General features: G+C 37.2%; 1 protein-coding gene across 7 annotated transcripts in view; it reads left to right on the top strand.

Moving 5' to 3' along the window:
- GRM7 (glutamate metabotropic receptor 7) overlaps positions 1–21,972 on the top strand; it is a 618,593-nt gene that overhangs the window by 363,530 nt on the left and 233,091 nt on the right. For all 7 annotated transcript variants that reach the window (XR_009222992.1, XR_009222993.1, XR_009223005.1 and 4 more), the window contains one exon: positions 13,830–14,030. Coding sequence is in view for 3 of the 7 variants with exons in the window: in XM_058563382.1 (XP_058419365.1) it covers positions 13,830–14,030 (201 nt within the window). In the remaining 4 variants the exon portion in view is untranslated. The remainder of the gene's footprint in view (positions 1–13,829; positions 14,031–21,972) is intronic.

Raw genomic sequence — 21,972 nt, 5'->3', positions numbered from 1 at the left:
CCTTCCTCCCAGACCTCAGTGTTCTGATGGAGAAACAGCACTACATATTGATTCCTGGTCGAGAGAACATACTTCCCCTTGTGGGATATCATCCGCATCTCACAATATGCTGTCTACCAGCTGGCCTGCTGAGTCTTTAATAAAGTGTTAGGTCATTTTATTAGACCACAGTGTCTAGATGGAAGGGTATTTGGTAAGACTAGTGAATCCTGTCATATCGCCTTACTATGTTGCTGTAAAAAGAGTTTTTTGGTGAAAAATAGTGATGTTATAAAGTGAATGAGACATAAGTAGGTCCATGGGTGATGGTCCAAGTATGTTTTCAAATCTCTTCTGAGGAGCAGTTTTATTCCTGGACTATTGTAGATAAAAGATACTGCCAAATACATACCAAATCTATTGAAATAACTGTGAGATATTCCTTCCTTTCTTCCTAACACAGTGACCATGATATACTCATTTAATTCTTTGTGTCTTTGCATAGCCCAGGACTGGGCTAGGAACAAGTATGGAAACTGTGCAGGGAGACCAAACTAAGGGAATCAATGAAGGCCTCTGTAATGAAATAACATTTGAGCTAAACTTGGGAGTAGTAGTTAGCCAGAGCAAGAGTGTTCCCAGTAGAAGAGACAGGAAATTAGAAAATGCTTGGCATTTATTTAAAAAAAAAAAAAAAATAGAAAAAAGTCATTGAGTATGGAATATAATGAGAAAGGAAAGTGGGCTCTAAGATATGACTGAAGGGAGCCAGATCATGCTGGGCCTTGCAGACCATTTTAAGGTTCTAGATCTCAACCTAAGTGAAGTAGGGAACTGGTGAGGTGTTTTAATCAAGGGAGTAACATGATCTGGCTTGCAACCTGAAAAGCGGTTTAAAAATGTTAATCTGGCTATTGTATGACAATTGTATTGGAGGGGTGCTAGGAACAAATACTGTGAGATCAGTGAGGAAACCATGGAACAGTCCAGGTGACAAATGATGAGGACTTGGAGTCAGGCAATGACTCTGGAGCTGGAGGGAAGAATAAAAATTTGATAGGTATTTGAGAATCATCGGTTGAATATAAGGAATGAAGGCAGTCATGACTCTCTCATTTCTGGCTTACATAGCTGGATGTGTCAGTCAGAGTCCAAGCAGGAAATGATAGCTCATTCAAACTAGATTATTTAAAGAGAATTTCATAAAGAGACAATGTAAAAATTTTTCAGATGAGTTTTTTAAGATGGCAACAAAGGATAGTCTTGTACATCTCGCCTAGCAACCATTATCACTCCTGGCCTGAAAGGGCGAGCAGAGGGAGTGGTTACCAGAAACCTGAGAGAATAATAGTAAGAAGAGGCTAATTGACAGGGCAGGTGCCAATAATTTAGAAGACCAAACCATCCTCCTACCCTCCAGTCTCCTGCCTGTTACTCCCATTGCCCAAACCAACTGGATGTCAAAAGGCAGGAGAGCTCTTTGATTCTGTTCATCAAAGTGAGCTTCTGGGGGCACAGGGAATGGTGCTGAGCAGATCTGGGGATACAAACAATATATCCAGTGTAGAAGTTCTAATGTATTTAGATGGGCAAGATCTGGAAGCTGGGAAGGACAAGAGTTTATTTAGTTATAAACATATTTAGTTCAATATGCCAATAAGACATCCAACTAGAAGGGTTAAGAAGGCAATTCCATGTATATGTCTAGAACTCGGAAGTCTGTGCTGGAGGTACAAAGTACATAGATATCAATAGGTCATAATTAGGGTCATTGGAATATGACTGCCAGGAAAGAGTAAATGTGAGGAGAAATGAAACATGGGCCTCAAACCCTGAGATTGGTACTGTAATGAGAAGAGTGAATACTGTTGGAAGGAAATTCTCCATGGGTCTCTCATATTTCTGCATGTCTTCAAGCAGAGACACTGACTGCCTTTGTTCTAGACTATCTTTTCATGGATATTTGAAGCAATATATATATGTATGCTGATGCTCTGGCTACTGCTATTGCTGAGAGTAGTAAAGCCCTTTGTCTCTAACCCAGGAGTCTCATGTCTTCTGCCAACATCCATGAAACTGTGGCAGGCTAACTGGTAGGCTTGCAGGTATGGTAAAATCTCAGACCCTTCACAGTTTCTTGACAAATGAGTCAAGATCTATAGGGGGTAAGGAGTTTTTTACAAGGGAAGAAATAAATTAGAGGATGCAAGTGGTATTGGGGAGTAAGAAGGGCACTGAGATACATGGGTTATTCCAGAAAGAAAGGAATCTCTACTCAGTAGAGCCACAGGGCTCTATTGTTCTCAGTGAACACTCAGTTCCAGAGTGTTCTCAGGAAACATCCAGGTTTTAGTTAAGGAAGTGTTTGAAAACTGGGATATGGTTATATTGAGGAATCATCAACGTGGATTAGGAGTTCCAGAGAGCACAAAGGATTTGTGAAGATGGAAGTAGTTGGTGATTAAACAAGAAAGAAGATAGCATATGGGGGTGAGAGGTTGGTAAGTAAAGGATCATCGGAGAGGGCTGTCCTATGGACAGTGTCCAGTAGAGCTTGAATGGGAAGCATGAAGGATTTAGTTCTGAGAATGTTCTAGAGGATGGTGATCTCTTAAGCCTATGAAGATTCAGGTGAGCATTGGAACTGAATTAAACAATCAATCCCAGAAGTGGTAAGGTCATTTTTTTAAAAACAACTAACACCTATCTTGTAAATGGCAGTGACTTTTTTTTCTTTCTTTTTTTTTTTTTGAAGAAGATGATTGGCCCTGAGCTAACATCTGTTGCCAATCTTCCTCCTTTTTTCCTTTTTTCTCTGCATAGCCCCAGTAAATAGTTGTATGTCATAGTTGTACATCCTTCTAGTTGCTCCATGTGGGATGCCGCCCAGCATGGTGTGTAGCTCTGTGCCCAGGATCCGAACCGGTGAACCCCAGGCCACCAAAGCGGGGCGCGCAAACTTAACTGCTACACCACTGGGCCGGCCCTGGTTAAGGTCAATTTTGACCTTCATTTTGCTAGTCTATTTCTGACTGTGGGCTTGTGGGCATTGGAATTGATATCAAGTTCCTCACGGTATCTAGCCACATGAAAAATATTATCAGTTTCTCTTTCATACTACTACCTTTTTATAGATGAAGAAATAAGCTTAGAGAGGGTGTATAACTTTACAAATATAATACATGCAGAGGCAGAACTTCAACGCAGGTTTGTCTGATACCAGCCTCCATGCTCTTAACTCTTGTGAAGTGGTTGGGCTGATTATAGGAGAGGTGGAAATGTCATCACATGTTGGCTTCCAAGTGTTGAGATTTTGAAGGACTTTTCCCCAATTAAATCATATTGGCAACATGTATTTTAATCTAAGCCTGGATTTCAAGACTTTCAGTCAAGAACCTCCCTGGTACTGCTCTACAGAGGGAGGTTTCTACTCCAAGAGCACTTAATTACATTTCCTTCCACCGGTAGCATGGATTTGGCCAGTTGCTCAGACTGGTCATCAAGTGTGTTCTGACTGGTGAACTGTCAATTTCAACCTTCTGGGTAGCAGATAGTTAAGATTTTTTTCCTAGTTAGGTTATCTGTTCTATTTTTCTTAACACAGGCGGAATGTGACATTCCTAAGAATGGCGGTGCCTTCAGAACCTTGGAGTTGAGAATCATATCAACTTTATTTCTCATCAGTTATGAATATTGTTAGCTCAATATGAAGAAACCTATCTATTTTATTTTTGAGTAATCATGACTAAATGGTCAAAAATATATATGAAGAGGTATGTGTACATGTATACTTTTTATTTAGTGTAAAATTAATCTTGACTTCAAAAAAAAGCTAACAGAATATTTTTATCATCTTTATTTGAATAACTTAATTGAAGCCAGTGAAAGCAATGATAAGTAGAGTCTTTAGCCACGTAAGAACCCAGTTTGAGAAAAAGATCCCAAATGTCGGGGTTAGTGTGCTGCTATTTTCTGTCTCTGTCTGCAATCGTCTGGTCACCTGAATTAAACTCTCCATCTCAGCCGTCAGCTATCCAGGGTGAAGTATTGTAACCTTTCCTTTCTACTCTTTTACAGAACCTACTTGCTCATTATTTTATTTCCCTTTCCAGGATATTCATTCATTCTTTCATCCTGCATTAAACACACATTTGCTGAATGTCCACTGTATTCCAGGCCCTGTTTTAGGTTCTGGGCATATAGCAATGTTTAAGACCCAAACTTGCCTCTGGGGAGTTCAGTGTATATATGTGTGTGTATTTTTCCTTTTTATTTACAGTCACTGTAACTGGATACAGAACTCAAATGGACTGAAACAATGGCTTTTTCTTTTTATATAAGTTTCCATTGGACTGATGATTCTGAGAAGTCATTTCAAACTCTCCAGTGGGATCAATTCCCTTATGCCTTTTCTCTGACTTAGGAAGCAAAGGTTCATGGTGCCAGTGACGTGAAATCATTCCACCCCCACAACATGCCTACCTTGCTTCCAGGAAGTGACATTAGACCATGGGAGTCAGACGACCCTGCCCATATGCCATAGCATCTGCAATGTGCACCCCTTAATAAATACCTGGGAAGCAGAATCATCCTGTGAGACCTGAGATGAGGGATGGAAATTGCGTTTCAACAGAAACATTGGAGCGGAGTTGTGAAAAGTGACAGCATGAAAGGATTGTGTATTTATATCTGGATCCCTAGTCTCTAATAGGGTGTCTGGCACATAGTAGGGGTCACTTAAATGCAACGAACTTCATCTCCTCTACTGTCTTCCTGCCTACTCCCCTTTTCCTTCATCCCAGTATTCTTCTTTTTGTTCTTTTTTCTGTTTTTCTTCCACCTCCTCTTCCTTCCTCTCCCCCTCCCCATCACTCCACCTCCTCTTCTTCTTTCTTTTCTTCATATTCTCTCTCTTTCTTTTTTTCTCCTTTATTTTTGTTTTCATTAACATCATGTGCTCTGTCAAACAAACACAAAAACAGAGATAATATAATGAATCCCCATGTATTCGTCACCAAACCTCAAGATATGGCCAATTTATTTTCACATATACCCCACACATGTTTTTCTCTCACCATTGGCCAATTTAAAGTAAACCCAGACATTTAATTTTTTTAAATACTTCAGTACATATCTCTGAGATAAGTGCTCTCGAAAATATATAACAAATACACACACACATACAAACAAAAAACAATAGTTTCTCATTATCAAATAGTCTCTCACTTCTTTTAGTTTGTTCACATGTGGATCTAAAAGTCCATACACCAAATTTTTTGATATATCTAAGTCTTTTTTTAATCTAAAAATGTTCTTCTCCATTCTTTCTACTTCTTGCCATTTTTTTTGTTGAAGAAAACAGCTTGTTACTATTTCTCCAGAATTTCTCACATTTGGATTTTGCTCTTTGCATCTCTGCAATGTTCATTTACGTATTTCTTTATTTTCTGTATTTCTTGTGAATTAGTCGATAGATCCAGAAGCTTGATCAGATTTAGGTTGCTCTCTCTCTTTTTTTCTCTTTTTCTCTCTGTTTCTTTTCTTTCCTCTCTCTTTCTCTCTCTCTCTCTTTTTTTCCTCTCTCTCTCTCTCTCTCGTTCTCTGTGTGGCTGTCTGTTTATTTGACAGAATATTTACCAAGTGACACTGTGCCTTTACTGTTGCATCATATCAGAAGACACATAAAGCCTGTTTTTTATTTTGTGTGGTGTTGAGAAGTGAGAGTGGATATATTGGGAAAGGGAGTGCACTGGGGGAAAAGGAGCTAAGCTGACATTTTAATTTTTACTCTGAACATTTGTGTATTTTTTTGAAGTTTTTAGTTTTACATGCCCCCTCTCTCACACACACACATAAACAATGCCATTTTCTAAATTAAAAAATAAATGCTAACGTCTAGAGCAAAAAGAGGAGGAGGAGAAAGGGAAAGATTAAGCAGTGGTTCCCATGTTGTCACCCTGATCTGTTGACTGTAAAATTCCCATCCATCTTTCACCTCATGGTTTAGTAGCTATTGATGGTGATTGCACAGGTCTGAGATTTCATCTGGTATCTACATAATAAATTCATTAATTAATATTCTGAAAGTTCAACCTGAATACAGTTCCTGGAATGGTATCAACAGAATTTCAGAGGGGCAGAACCCCATTACTAAAGGGGCTCTGGCTGAAGAATGGGTTAAAAGGAAGGATAGGTGTCTACAGCAGTATTCTTTTTTTTAATCTTTAAGCTGATTCTGGAAAGAATGCTTCACCAATGATTTTACAGTTTACAGAGAAAAAGCAACCAAAACTGTGTAAATAGAAATTTAGCTTAAGAAATCAATGGAGAGAAAATTCTATGAGAGAAATTGAAACTGAATGTGTACTCTTCTTTAAGAAATCACATCTTTTCTTGTTTGGTATAGCAAGCTTTCTTGTGTGAGTTTCAGAAGCAGTAGTCTTACCTTTGCTGAATTGGCTGGCGTTACCTACAACAGACTGTTGTTGGAAACAAAGTCCTTAGTTGAGTCTCTCAGAACACTTTCCACACATTTGTGGTGTGTGAGCATTGGGGCTGAAACATTCCTCCCTTTAATCCCATGCCATGTGTGCATTGTACGAAAACTACTCCCCATCTCTCTCTGCCCCACCACACACAGGTTTTCTTCCTGCATATTTCTTTATTTGCATTTACCTGGAAATTGAAAATGCAATTGCAGAAAAAAACTCAGTTTTAAGTGACAACTAAGTAGCTCTCCAGGAAGCATCCTGCATGGAAAATGGTGAGAATCGAGGGTTTGTGGCTAGACGTTGTTTTTCTCCATTGCTAGAACTCTTTTTAAATCAATAACAGAGTACTCAATGTGTATCCACCACAGAACATTAGGATGTTAATGCTTTAATTGTAATCAAATTTTGGTCATCTAAGATTGGGAAGTTATCTGGCATGTTTGCTTTGTTTTCTTTGTTCTTCTGCCAGCATTTTGGTGATTTCTCTGGGCATTAACTTTTCCACTCAAGGAGAGGTCAAGGAAGAATACGACGGTGGTTGTCAAAACCGTCCATTTCTTCTTTGCGGGAAACTCTAGTGAAACATTCAGTGGGGATAAGAGGGTGTAAAAATGATGGCTAGCATGAACTTGAGATTATTTGTGGCTCTCAACTCAACTTGAAAATGAAAAGAATTAAAGGGGAAAAATCCCAGTTCATCACTTCCTATGTGTGCTTATGGAAGGAACCATTTAGCTAATTGTCTATAATGTATAGTGAAGTAACAGAGGCAGGAAATGGATGGCAAATAGAAAAGATAATAGTTCTTACCCAAGAGAGTGTTGTGAGGGTTAAAAATTAAACTATGAAAAGTGCTTAGCACAGAGCCTGGTGCACAGAATGTACGCAATCCACACATGCCGCCTGTGGCAGTATGACCTTGAACCCATCGTTCTCTTCAGGGGCTGCTGCTCCCGTTGAATTCTCAGCCTCATCTACAAACAGGCACAACAACACTGAAGGCTTTTTGCCTCAATCCAGACCTTTTGAGTTTCCTTCTACTGATACTTCTTGCAGGCCCTAGGTTCTTACTCTAAGATTTTATAAATGTGGTCACTATAAAAGATGGCAATGAAGTAAATTTCTATAAACACAGAGTCTTACTTTACCATTAACATTCATCTTATAAAGAGAAAGGTATACCCATGAAGGAAAACAAAAGTTATCCAGTTACCCAAGTTATTTATTTATTTTTAAATTATGGAAGGAACTGCAGTAGCATCTTAATGAGGCTTGCCGGGTAACCGTCGCATTTTTCAGGACCCTGTAACATTTTCTAGCACTCCAGGATATCCGCCCTACTGTCCTTGTATCCTCGTTACTCAGAATCTAGCAGTTTTGTCACAACCAAGATATGCCCCAACTCTATTTTCAAAGTTCCTGTGAGATATTCTTTTCCTGTTTATTAGGATGTTTATCATTTGCAATAGATCCCAGCATTACTATTTTAGTTAATTATATACAGGACTACTCAGGATGTCGGCTTCAAGAAATATTTCAATTTGAGGCTTATCAATAACATAAATTTGTGTAATGCAAGGTTTAAAATCATGGTCAGCACAAGCATGAATAACTTCAGAGAGGTCTTCCCAAAGTAAATAATTTCAATTAATATTTGAAATCTAAATAAAATTACCACTTTTTACTTCCTTAGAAACATATAGTAAGCATTGAGCCAGTTGTTCAAATGTGCTGAAGCTCTCTGGTGTGTTTTTCAGTCAGCACTAGCAAACCTCTTTTATTTGTTTCCCGCCACTCCCCACCTCATCTCTTTCTTTTAGTTTCCCCCATTGTTTTGCATTTTCCATGCCTTTTTCCCCCAATAGTTTGATTATGCATATTAACTAAGGCATATATTCTGAGAAAGCAGTATGTTAAAATGGGCAAGTTAAGCAGGTCTTTCAAAGAGAAGACCTCCCCAGCAGAATGAACACTAGAAATTCTGATAGTGAAAGAGTCTATGGATTATTCTGGTATAGGGCAGCTGGTAGTGTATTCAACAGAAAGTTAAAAGACTGTGCATTTTGAAGATAAATACTGGACTCTGGATACAAACAACAATGGAGCAGAAAATCAGGAAACTTTAAAAGGTAAGCTTCTTTGAATGCTGGAGAAGTGAAGTTAATGCCTAGGAGTTTTCCTCATTTCATCTAAACATCAGACCTTTTCCTGGAAAACATAATGAAAAGGATGAACTTCATCCAAGAAAAGAATATAACAACATATGATTAATGAGAAAGATTGAAAGAACGTGCTGTTAACTGAGAATTAATTGAAAAAGGATTTTGTTTTACTTCAATCTATGTTGTTAAAAATATTTCTTAAAACTGCATTTCACATTTTTTGGAGAAAGAGCATGCTTAATGCCAGTCCCTTAGGATGTTGTAAACTGGTACATGAATGAGAAGTGTAGTGTTCAAATAAACCTGGAAAATATTGAGTATCAAGTTTTAATTAACTGGATAAACCACTTAATATGTCACATGGGAAAAAAAGCCAATGTAGGGTGATTTCAGGCTTGGCTAACTCACAACTCAATTGTATTTTCACATCGCTACTACATTTTCATTCTGCTGTCATTTGTATGCTGTGTAATTTCCTCAGGACCACAAAATGACTAGAGTAATTGCAGGGTGTGTGTGTGGGGGGGGTGCTTTTGATACAAATGAATACATACATCTCTTTTTGAGAGCAAAGAAACTTTCTCAGGAGTTCCCCAGCAAACTCTTTTCTTATATCTCATTGGCTATTATTGTGTCCCATGCCTGTTCCTAAATCAGCCCTTGCAGAGGAAATTGAATCGGCTTGGACAAGTCAGGATGGACTCAGTGAGCCTCAAGGGATGTTCGGAACCTCTCACTTCCACCGATGGCCACCAATATCTGAAGAGAACCAGATTTCACTTAGAGGAGAGGGGTGGGTAGTAGATGAGTGACCAGAGACTCTGAAGTTGGCAATCAGTTGTGTCTGCCACACTAGGAAAAACAAAGTTAGACTCTTTTTTTAATGAACTTGCCACTCCTGATTTTCTTGATGTAAGGCTACGTGTTTCAAGTCCTGGTAGTCTCAAAGGCAAATTTGTCCCTTAACAATATTTAATATGCTAGCGTATCTCAGAGCCTTTAAGGTGCTAACGTACCTGGTACTCTCCAAGAGAAGCATAAAGCTTGTGATGTTCCATAAATAATGAAATATTTCATTATTTAAAATATTACAGTTATTTTTCAAGGCATTCTTCCTGGGATGAATGTCTTTATGAATGCAGTTTAGAAACTGCTCTGCTGAATTATTAGTCTGAACCAATTTCATAGTACATATTTTATAATGGTCATAATGCCCTCAAGATTGCCTTTTTAAGTACTGTAAAAAATAAGGGAAACTTGTAAAGTAATAGGTTATAAAATTAATATTAGAAAATGAATTGCCTTATAAAATAACTATAGTAAAATGTTAACATAAGAATCTAGTTGATAGGTTCACTGTAAAGTTCTTTCAACTTCACACTATGTTTAAAATTTTTCATGATAGAAAGTTAAAAAATAATAAAACAACCATAACAAAACAAAGAATAGCTTTTATGTACTCAACTAAAAACCAGCGAGAAATACATAGCAAAGATAACTACATTTATAATAGCAAAAATAAATAAAATAGCTAGTCTAACTTTCCAAGAAACACTCAACCTATGTGAAAAGAACTTTAAAACACTGTTGAAGGAAGCAGAGTAGACTTGAGCAAATGGGAAGGCACAGATAGGAAGAATCAACTTTGTAAAGATTTCTGTTCTAGTTTATTTATAAGCACAACATAATCCTAATAAATGTACCATCAAGTTGGCTTTTTTTCTTTTCTCAAGCTAGATAAGTGGTTAATAAACAAAAATAACCAGGAGAATTCAAAAAAAATGAATAATATGGTGGGAGAGGGGCTAATTCTACGGGTTATTAAACCAGTTATCAAAATATGTTATAGAGCCTTTATAATTGAAACTTTAGTGTTGGTGCCTGAATAGACCAACCAAACAATAAAACAGATTTTAAGAATCCAAAAATAGACCTAATTACATATGGAAATTTAGTATATAATAAAGGCAGCACTTCAAATCAGTGAGAGAAGATGAACTGTTGTGTATAACGATAACTAGATAGCTATACAGAAAAAAATTTTTTTGATTCATTCCTCACACTGCACATCAGAATATATTCCAAGTAGATCAAACATCTAACTTTAAAAAATAAAATTATACAAGTACTAGAAGAAAACGTAATTGGAATCTTCTGTACCCTGGGAGTGGAGATATTTTTTCTAGCCATAATTGAAAATCCAGAAGCAATAAGAGAAAAAAAAATTGACAAATTTTGTTGAATAAACAATTTTTTAAAATCGAATATAATTTTATTTGGAAAATAAATACCCAAAGAGAGTAAAAGAAAAATTACAAACTGGGAAAAATATTTGCAACTTAATCTGAAAGAGTTAATATATTTAATTAATAAAAAGCTTTTAAAAGTAGAGAAGGAAATGAGCAACAACTTTTTAGAAAAATTGACTAGATTATAAACAGTTTCCAACAAAAGCAATACAATGGCTTTTAACCATCTGCAAAGATGTTAAATCTCCCCTATAATAAGAAAAATGCAAATAAAAATATACTGGTGGCATTTCTCAAGTACCTGATTGACAAAAAGCCAAGTTTGACAACATACTCAATTGGTGAAGTTATAGGGAAATGAACACTCTCATCCTTTGTTGGTGAGAGAGCAAAATAGTGCAACCTCACTAGAGGGGAATGCACAGCATATAGCAAAATACATATGAATTTACCCTTTAACAAAGCAGTCTCACTTCTCTGAATTTATCACCAAAATATTCAGACAATAATTGAAAAACACATATATGGACAAGGCTGTTCATTACACTACACTTTTTAGAATGTGAGATATGATTGCTATTCCAAGAATGTTATTTGCATGTTATAGAATAAAGCAAATGAATAATCATAAAGGTCTCATTAAGAACCAGGATTTTGGGCCGGCCTTGTGGCTTAGAGGTTAAGTGCGCGTGCTCTGCTGCTGGCGGCCCGGGTTCGGATCCCGGGCGCACACCCATGCACCACTTCTCCGGCCATGCTGAGGCTGCGTCCCACATACAGCAACTAGAAGGATGTGCAGCTATGACATACAACTATCTACTGGGGCTTTGGGGGGAAATAAAATAAATAAATAAAATCTAAAAAAAAAAAAAAAAGAACCAGGATTTTCCTCATGAAAGGAGGTAGAGATGTAAGAGTGTGGAAGTTAAGTAAAAATCCTATACTGCTGAATTTGAATTGGAAGTAGCAATGTAAATTCATGATGAATTTTATCTTTTAAAAAAAAAAAATCCTATTCTATACACACTGAAAAGGCCTTGATCCAATGACAAGCAGTGAGCATAAGGTTGATTGTATTTAAATGAGATACATATAAAACACAAGTATCTGCCATGTGAGATATTAATGTGTGCTCTGAAAAGGAAAGATACAAATTCAAGTGAACTTGGGATGTTCTGAATTTCCTTCTTGGAGATTATATTTTATGTTATAATATGAAATGCTCTGAAAAAGTCTCTCAGTAAAGAAATCTAAAGATTTTAGATCTAAAGAAATCTAAAAATATTTAACAAGGGTTGTCAGGAACCCTTTGTTTTGCAGAGGAAGGGATGGGGTTGTAGAATTCCTATTGTTTCTTCATTACACAAATGTGCCATAGAAAATAAGTGAAAGTGAATACAATCTGTGGATAATTATTTGTCATAGAGAAACAAGAGGTCTAAAGAGCCCCACTGGTATTATGTACTTAATGAATGCATAATTTATTGTAAGTATTGTTTAGAATCTATTAGACACTAAATGCTGTGTTTAGTGTTAGGGATATAAGGAATAAAAAAAGAAAAGAAAAAAGTCTGGGAAGCAGACTAATAGAACATTAAAATATAGTGCTATTAATTTTATGATAAAGATTTGAAATTTTTATAAAAATCTTTGTGATTGAGGGCCTAAAGGTAGGCAACCATTGGATTGTGCCATGGAGAGAGAATTAAGTTGTCGCGGGAGAAAGTGAGGAGGAAAGACATTTTTGGCAAAGTAAAGAGCATGAGCAAAGATAGCTTAACATTAGAATTGATGGTGTTGTCAGGAAAACATAGCCATACCTGTCTGGAACACAAAAATTGTAGGGAAGAGGTGAGGTAGGGTCACTGTAGTGAGAGGAATGTGGGCTTTAGGATCTGACAAGTCTGAGCTGTCATCATTGCTCTACCTATAAATGATCTTGGGAAGGTGATTTAATCTCTATAAGACTCAGCTTTCCCATCTGTATAATGAGGATAAATAATATTTAGCTCACAAAGTGAGGATGAAATAAAAATAATGTATGAAAAGCTTTCAATACAATGGAGGGCACTTAATCAATGTCAGGTTCTTATTGTTATTAGAATGATGAGGGCAAAATGATGAACATTCTCAGTTGTCATGGGAAAGGGTTTGGATTTTATTTTGTAGACAATGGAGGCTCAGAAGAATTCTGAGCATGAGGGTGAGGTGATTACTCTGTAGTTTGGAAAGGTGAATATGGAGGAATGAATAGATGAAGGGAGACTTCAAGCATTGCATCTGGATGGAAGATGAGAAGGGTATACATAGGGCATGGGGAGTGTGGCCGAAACATTCAATGTTTCGGAGGTAGAATTGATATAACTTGGCTATTCATTAGATATATGTATGTGAGAGTGGGGAGTGAGAGAAAGGAAAGAATAAAAAATGACATCTGGCCTGAGGATCTAAGTTGCCAGTAATACCAGCAATTGAGACAGACAATGCAGGAGGTGCAGTAGGTATATAGAAGTAGTAATGAGTTCAGGTGTGGAATTTAGTTTGCTTTGTACCATTTTCCTTTTGGCTCATCATCTTTCTAGAGTAAATGAGTTTTGAAGATTTGAATATGGCAGCCCAGTTTCTAGTCCAAGCAATCCCTTGATTCTCTGGGACCACTATATTTTGAATAGTATGTTGGCTTATTACAGAAGTCGTCATTGTGATTCTTTGGATTGCTGCTTCTAAAGTTTGTCTAATATATCTAAAAGTTTAGTGTAATGTGCTCCAGAGTCAAATACCAAAAACCATGAAAACAACCTAACATAGTAGCCAAATGTGGGTATGTGGCTTGCACTATTGAACTCCTCAAAGCCTTGTTTCTTTAAGTATAGTTGAAAGTAAATGCAAATATAGACATTCTACTCAACGCCAATCTCTGTGTGTGTGTTTCTTGTTTTAATGTGCAGGACAGGAGAGAATTGGAAAAGATTCCAACTATGAACAGGAGGGTAAAGTTCAGTTTGTGATTGACGCAGTGTATGCTATGGCTCATGCCCTTCATCATATGAACAAGGATCTCTGTGCTGACTACCGGGGTGTCTGTCCAGAGATGGAGCAAGCTGGGGGCAAGAAGTTGTTGAAGTATATCCGCAACGTTAATTTCAATGGTGAGTCTCCAAACACCCATGCTTTTTGGGATCCTAAGTGTTGGCATTCTGTGTTTCATAAGTTATGTAGTTGGATTATCATTTACTCTTGAGTATGTGTCAAAACCTGGTTGATTATATAATTTTAAATGACTGAATCCATACATGAATGAATAGTGAGTGAGTGAATGAATGAAAAAATAAATATTTGGTGGTTATGGTTTGTCTTCCTTTTCTTAAAATAGGGGGGTATTTGCACAAAGCCAAATTCTTCCTCAGTGAATATAAGTAGTAATGCGAGGAGGTAAGGGGAAAGGGAAGAGACAGTTGCTTTAGGTACCCAAGTTAATTGAAGTAATGATTATAATTTGCTATACCACCCTCATTTCAGATTGCAAACATTTCTCAAAGTATAAAACTCTGTTAGAAATTAGTTACCTAAAAGTGGTGGGCAGAGATGGGTGGGAAAATGAGTAAGTAGGGTAGAAGGTGTGAGGTAGAAGTACCACTTGTCTGATAATAACTTTTGTATAGTCTTGACTCTTATAACAGTTTAATGCTTCACATACCAAAAACTAAATAATTAAAATAAACCTGAATATGGGTTGTATTAGGGTTCACTGGAGAGACAGAACCAATAGGGTATATAAAGATATAAAGAAGAGTTTTATTATAGGAATTGGCTCACAGCATTATGAAGGCAGGGAAGTCCCATGGTCTTCCGTCTGCAAGCTGGAGAACCAGGAAAGTCGTTGTTATAATTCAGTCTGAGCAACCAAGGCCTAAGAATCAGAAGGCTCCTGGTCTAAGTCCTGATCTGAGTCCAAAATCTTGACAACCAGGAGCTCCAATGTCTGAGGGCTGGAGGATATGGATGTCTCAGCTCAAGCAAAATGAATTCGCCCTTCCTCCCGCTTTTGTTTCTAATCAGGCCCTCAAGAGACTGGATGATGTTCATCCACACTGGGGACGGACTATCTGCTCTATTCAGTTCACCAATTGAAATGCTAATCTCTTCCAGGAACACCCTCACACACATACCCAGAAATAATGTTTTACCAGCTATCTGGGCATCCTCAGTCAAGATGGCACATCAAATTAACCATCACATGGGTGTAATACAAAAATTCATGCAGACAATAATAAATAAACCTAACTATGCTACAAATGAATAACATAACCACACTGAAGGGGTTGAGGAATGAAAAATGAGTGCAAGTAATTTTAGAAGACAGTATTTGATTATATACTATAAGACTAAAGACAAAAATAACTATACACAGATATTGCACAGTAGGAGTAAATTTGTGGGTTGTTTTACAATTATGAAAATAATTTATGTACATAAGAGGACTGAGAGAATAATCAAACACATTGTAGATGAAAGCCAGGTTTCTCACTGTCAGAGAAATTACTAATAAGAATGGTAGAAAGCTAGAATGAACCTTGTTGTTGTATTAGAATAGAAGTTATCAACATAAACTCATGACTCTTAATATACATGCAGATGGTAGATATAGAAATAAATATGTGTATGTAGTATATGTATATACCTATACTGCCTAGTTCTGTCCACTGAGAGGGCCTACGAGCAATGACACTCTGGTAGAAATGACTATACCTAGTATCCACATCTTATTTATAAATCTCATTGAACTAGGGCTCCCTAGAGAAACTATTGATTCAAGGGCCAGGCAGGGAAAGCACAAGATGAGCTTGAAGCATCATGTTGTGCCAGAAAGTAAGAAAGTGCTCAAAAACTGAGGGGGTCATGTTGAAAGGGCCCAGGAACCAACTTGAAGGAGATCCCACTGGCCAATTCTGGGACAACAATGGATTAAACTCATAAAATAAAATAAGTGTCAATAAGTCCATACTGATATAAATAAATAATTGAATTGAATACATAAATGCAGGAGAAGGGACAGCATAATAGAATGATGGAAAGGTGGAAATATAAAATCACCGTTTTGCAAAGATGTCAGTAGTAATTGTTTTAGGCAAGAATCATCAATGGATGCTAAAATTATTGGGCTAAGTATGATGAGAAACAAGATATTTGCATAGTCTCAAAGTGTCTTCTCTCAAGAAACATATTAATTACAAAGGGGAAAAGAGTAGTTTTGAAGTGTAAAAACCTGGAAGACAGCACCTTAACTGAGTGATCAAGGTTAACATCACCAGTAATGAGACTAATCGACATCATGCGTCTCTTGATAAGATACCCTGGGAAGGTTACAATATCACTTCTGAAGTCTTATTGCCAAAAATATATAATCTCAATCTAATCATAAGCAAACATCAGACAAATCCAAATTGAAGGACATTTTACAAAATAACTTGCTAGTGATCTGCAAAAGTGTCCAAGTCGTGAGAAAGACAGATAGTGGAATTGTTCCAGACTGGAAGAAACTAAGGAGACATTACTATTAAATGCAATGGGAGAACGTTGATTGATCCTATGGCAGAAAAAGGACCTTAATGGGACTATGGAGGAATTTTAATAAAATTTTCAGATTAGTATTAAATAGTATTATATCAATTTTAATTTCCTGGTTTAGATAATTATATTATGGTTAAAAAAATCTTCCTGCTTCTCTCCTCGTAAATAATAACCCATTTAAATATACAATATTGTATCCATCATTCAGGAGTTGCCTAGTATCTGGATGAAGAAGAACCACATCCAATTTTGGAACCTACAGTTTCCTAGTTAAGATGGAGGCAAAAATGACTGTATATAAAACAGAAAATAGTTGAACTACAAATTATCTTTTTATATAGTTTCTTTCTGATCTTACAGAATCTCCTAAAAAGTATAACTAATTTTCCCAGAACCAAACATATAGATTTCATTATTTATCCAACACTAAATTGTAAATGCTGGCGTCAGTTTTTAGGCCTTGTATTCTGGTCCATGGATGTGCATGACCATTGCTACCCTAGTGACAAAAAAATACATTTTGAGAATATTCTTGATGATTCTGCCCTGAATCTTCTTCCAGGTAATGTTTGTAGATTCATTTTTTCAAGATGGTCTTGTCCAACAATGAGCCAGAGTTGCTGAGCTTCTGACTGGAGAAAGGGCTTATGTTTATCAAATGATTACTGTGTGCCAGAAACTATGCTGAGTACTTTATGAGTGTTGACTTACACAATATTTAAAACACTAAATAGTTTAGATACTATTATTGTCCCTTTTTTTTTTTAACAGATAAGGAAACTGATTCACAGAGAGATTAAGAATCATGATGTTCAAAGCCACACAGCTAGGTAGTCACGATGGTGCACTTGGTACCTAGGGCACCTAACTCCATGGATGCTCCCTTGACTACTATTCTTTAAGGGTCCAAGAGGAAGGACCTACTGCATCATTCTACTGTTCCATCTTAGAATGGATGCCCTATGGAAGGTCACAAGCAGGGCCAATTGTTTCTCTTTGTCGTCATTGCATTGATGCTCTCTGGTCAATATAATCTTCTTTTCTCTGAGGACATTTTTTCTGCCATATGGAGACTTCTACCTTAAGAAGACTTCTGGCTCCTGGGACACTGTGACATTGGTTGATGGCGGGGCTCAACAGTTTTGTAAAGCAGAGACCCTATACTAGATTTAATTAGTGGATTCCATGTCACTTTAAGTGAGCAACTGTTAGAGTGAAAAGAAACTCGACATTTTTTACTCACTCAATTTCCTGATTTTTCGATAAAGAAATCAAATCCTACAGAGGAGAAAATATTTGTTTGAGACTTCACAGCTAGCAAGTGATGAAGACAGATCTAGAAGCCAAGTTTCTTTCTAGTCCGTTGTGAAAAATTTAGCCTTTCTTTTGCATGTTTTAGGAGGATTTTGATTTTTCTTTGTCTCAATAAGCTTAATTGTGCTCTTCTGTTACTTTAATACAAACTTTTCTGTACCCCTGAGAGTTTTATTCTAGACCAGTAGAGTATAATTTAGTAACTCTGAGCTTCACATTTACCAAAGCATCAATTTAGGAAATTATAATAGAATGCCCTAAAACTATTGCTACAGCTTCGTCAAGTACTTAACCTCCTCTTTAGCACCAAGATAAAAAATGGCTGATTTGTCTTCATTACTTCTGGTTATTTTATCCTGCATCCCAAATGAATGCAATGACCTGAGCCTAAATTTGTTTTAGTTATCTCTGTGTTGGCCTACCCAAGCAGGCATCAATACTTATAGATGTAAATTTAACTAATTGGTTGTCCTGGATACAAAATCTTAGAGAATTGCTATATAATGAAGTATTTACTCTGAAGTCTGTCTGTGCCTAGATTTATTAGTTTCCAGAAAACAAATTGGGTTGGGGTACATCACATGTGCTTTCCGTGAAACATGAAGTTAGCTTTCCTTCATGAAGAGGTGAGATCTGTTCCCTCTCCTTGAATCTGAGTGAGCCTGTGACTAATGTGGAAGTGACACTATGTGACTTTTAAGACATAAAAGGTAATAGGGCTTCTGCCTGATTCTCTTGGGACATTTGTATTATGAACACAGCTACCATGTTGGGAGGAAGCCAAACAGATGGGCCACGTGTGGATATTCCATCCCCAGCGCCAGCTGAGGTCCCAGCTGATAGTCAGCATCAGTTGTCAGACAAGTGAGCTGCAAGCTCCCCTGGCTGACATGAGTGGACCAGAGTAGTGCTGTCCTCACCGAGTCCTGCTCAAAACTCAATACAGGCTGTCATTGTTTTGAGCATTAAGTTTTAGGGTGAGCAGCAATAGATAATTGGAACACAAATCAATGCAGCATTTCTGGAATCTGTGCATGGGGTGGCAAAACAGGAGAGAAAACATGTAAATACTTTGATACAGAGGATGATTTTATTATCTGGGCAATCTAGATCCCCAATCCTTCTCTGTCCAGGAAGAAAGGAATTTCATTGGGATACCGGCACCCAGCAGGGATTTCAGACTTGAGTACATTCTGTCATCCATTCTCTCCTCTCAGTGTCTCATCTTTCTCTGTTTCCTTTTACATTAGTGCACTTGCATCCTGGCCCTGAAACCTTGTGGACAATTCTGCTGGTGATCACTTCTTCTTTGATAACTTCTTTTTCTTCTCTGCACTTCTTTGATTTTTTTTTTTTTTTTTTAATATAGAGTTCATTGAACACAGTCCCTCTTTTTCTCTTTCAAGAAGTTAAGGAGATCTGTTAAAAAGGAGTGTAGAAAAAAACTGGAAATAATAAGCCAGTTGCATTATAGAATCCATAAAAAAGATCAAAGCTACACAATATGCTATTACAAGTCATCACTTAGATAAAGTATTCAGCTCTTCTGTCTTAATTTTTTTTAAAGCATGAACTTTAATGAGAAAGGAAAGGGCACAACAAGAATCATTTCTCCTAACAAAGATTGTAAAAAGGGAGAAAGATTAGGTGGTGTGTCCCATTCTGATGAATATTTAGCTGGTTAGCTTGAGATCTTTGGAGCCCCAGGCCTCCAATATCATTCCTCTCAAAGACTATGAAAAACTCAAATCATATTATTTAATAACTAGAAGCTATAGAATTACAGCAAAACACAACATGAATCCTAGTATCCAATATGAAAGAAAAGAAAGGTGAGTATCTGAATATTAATGTCTTCCTGAAAAATGATAGGATTCTTATTTTCTTGCTAATAACATGTAAAATCTAGATTTCATTTCTTTTCCTTATATACTTGGAAGGCTCGCTGAGAGCATAAAGCCAATATTAAAAACCTGTTGTTGTTATTGATGTTGGTTCTCTTTCTCTCCCTGTGTGGGAAGCCTTGTGTTGATTCCTATACAGAAAAGGCTTAAGAGATCCCTATTGTGACAGAGTAGGTGCCTTTGTGAGTTGTGGAGATAGCGTGTACGTAAAGCATAGGAGAAACAAATTGAAACGGTGCCCTTGGCCACACACAGATTCAGCCACTGACTCAAGTTGGTGGGACCAAAGCAACACTGCTCAGAGATCAGTTTCCAGTCCATTGTGAAAAATGGAGTAGAGTGGGCTAGTGCTGCTGTTTGGAAAATAAAAAATCTTTACACTGATGGAGAAATTTAGATTAGACACCAGTTAGGAGAGACAACTTTGGTGCATGGGAAAAGACTGTATATCTGAAGGCATGCATTCTGGTTCTGAGATATCAGCAAATAAAACAATGATGAAAATAGAAATTATAAAAAGTCATTACCAACTATTGAACATTTATTATGTAAAAGGCAAGGAACTAAGTGCTTTACATACATTATTACGTTTAATCCTCACTCTAAGTGTATGAGAAAGGTATTATTAGTGACAATCATAAGTAGAAGGAGATCAAATAATTTCAAAAAGTCACACATACAGTAAGTGGTAAACCTGCAATTTAAACCCGTCCTAGGAGATTCCAAAGTGAGTTACTAAGCACTATTCTAGTTTAATTAGCTGAGTGGCCCTGGGCCAGTGACTTCTCTTCTCTGAACCTATGTAAACTTACTCACCTGTAAAATTAGGAGGTTTGATGTTCTGTGTTCTCCAGCTCTGTATTAGTTTCCTATTGCTACCATAAAAAATTACCTATATTTAGTGGCTTAAACCACACAAATATATTATTTTATAGTTCTGTAGTTTGGAAGTCTGACACAGGACATATTGAGATCTAGTTGAGGTGAAGGCAGGGCTGGTTACTTCTGGAGGCTCTGGGGAGAATACGTTTTCTTGCCTTGTCTGGCTTCTGAAGGCTAGCTGCACTCCTTGGCTGGTGACCTGTTCCTCACATCAGTCCAACCTCTTGTTTTCATCATCGCATCTCCTCCTTCCTCCTTTGACTCCTGCCGCCTCTCACTTATAAGGAGCATTATGATTATACTGGGCCCACCCAGATTCTCCAGGATAATCTTCCCCATCTCATGATCTTTAATCACATCCGCAAAATCTCTTTTGCCATGTATGGTAACATTCACAGGTTCTGGAGATTAGGACATGGGCATATTTGGGGAGCCATTCTTCAGCCTACCATAAACTCTAATTTTGTTCATTTTTAATACCAGAAGTATCATAAAATCCTGTGCCCAATAAAATCCTGTGCCCGACAGTTGTAGGACGGTGTGGAGTTCTTTAGCTGCCCTATATCCTGTCTATAATGTTGGACTCTCCTCTTCCACTAGAGGTAAATTTCAGCACAGGATTGTAACTCTGTATGCTTCCCGTGACCCAAAATATTATCTCTCTTTCTGGACTCTTTTTCTAGCTTCATTCTTGTGTTGAGTGGTCATTGGTGCGGGGCCACTCCCAGCATCATGCCTGCTTCCTTAAGTGTAGGCATCTTTTTTTTTTTTTTTTTTTTTTTACTGTTTTAAGCATACTCTCTCCTGTCCAGTTAGCATGCCATACTTTTTCTTTCATCCATGGCATTATTGCAAATATCATATTGGCCCAAATTCAGCAGAAGCTAATGACTTTGCTAACCAGATGCAGAGCTCTGCCACCATTAGTTTCTTAAATTTTTACTTAGAATTCTCGAGTGCTTCATGCTCATTACCTAGGACTTACTCTGCCCCTCCCCCCCAAAATAGCAAACTTCTGTACTCAGTGATTCTGTTTCAGCCTGTAAATGATCTGTCAACTTCCTTGTAAGTGACAGGAAATTGAGCATTGTTTTCTGCTAAGAATATTGATCCGATATTAACCTATAGGTGGAGCAGATACCGGTCACATACCCTGAGACCAGTGGCATTTTTCTTGTTTTCAAGCCATCATGAGAAAAATAGCACTCAGTTACCAAACTTTTGGTAATTGTAACTGTTGCTGAAAGTAACCAAAGCTCAAGTCTTCCATTCTCTGCATATGGTTTGCCAATTGTTCCATATGGTTAATATTAGGGAACTTTTAACTCATATCCAACTTTCAATTTATTTATATATATATATAAAATAGATGGGAAAAAGAGAATATATATATTCCCAATAAATGCATTTGTCTTTTAAA

Source organism: Diceros bicornis, chromosome 2 (assembly GCF_020826845.1).
Source record: "Diceros bicornis minor isolate mBicDic1 chromosome 2, mDicBic1.mat.cur, whole genome shotgun sequence".
Lineage (NCBI taxonomy): Eukaryota > Metazoa > Chordata > Mammalia > Perissodactyla > Rhinocerotidae > Diceros > Diceros bicornis.
The sequence above is the reverse complement of the archived record's forward strand: the minus strand, read 5'-3'. Positions and strand labels throughout refer to the sequence as shown.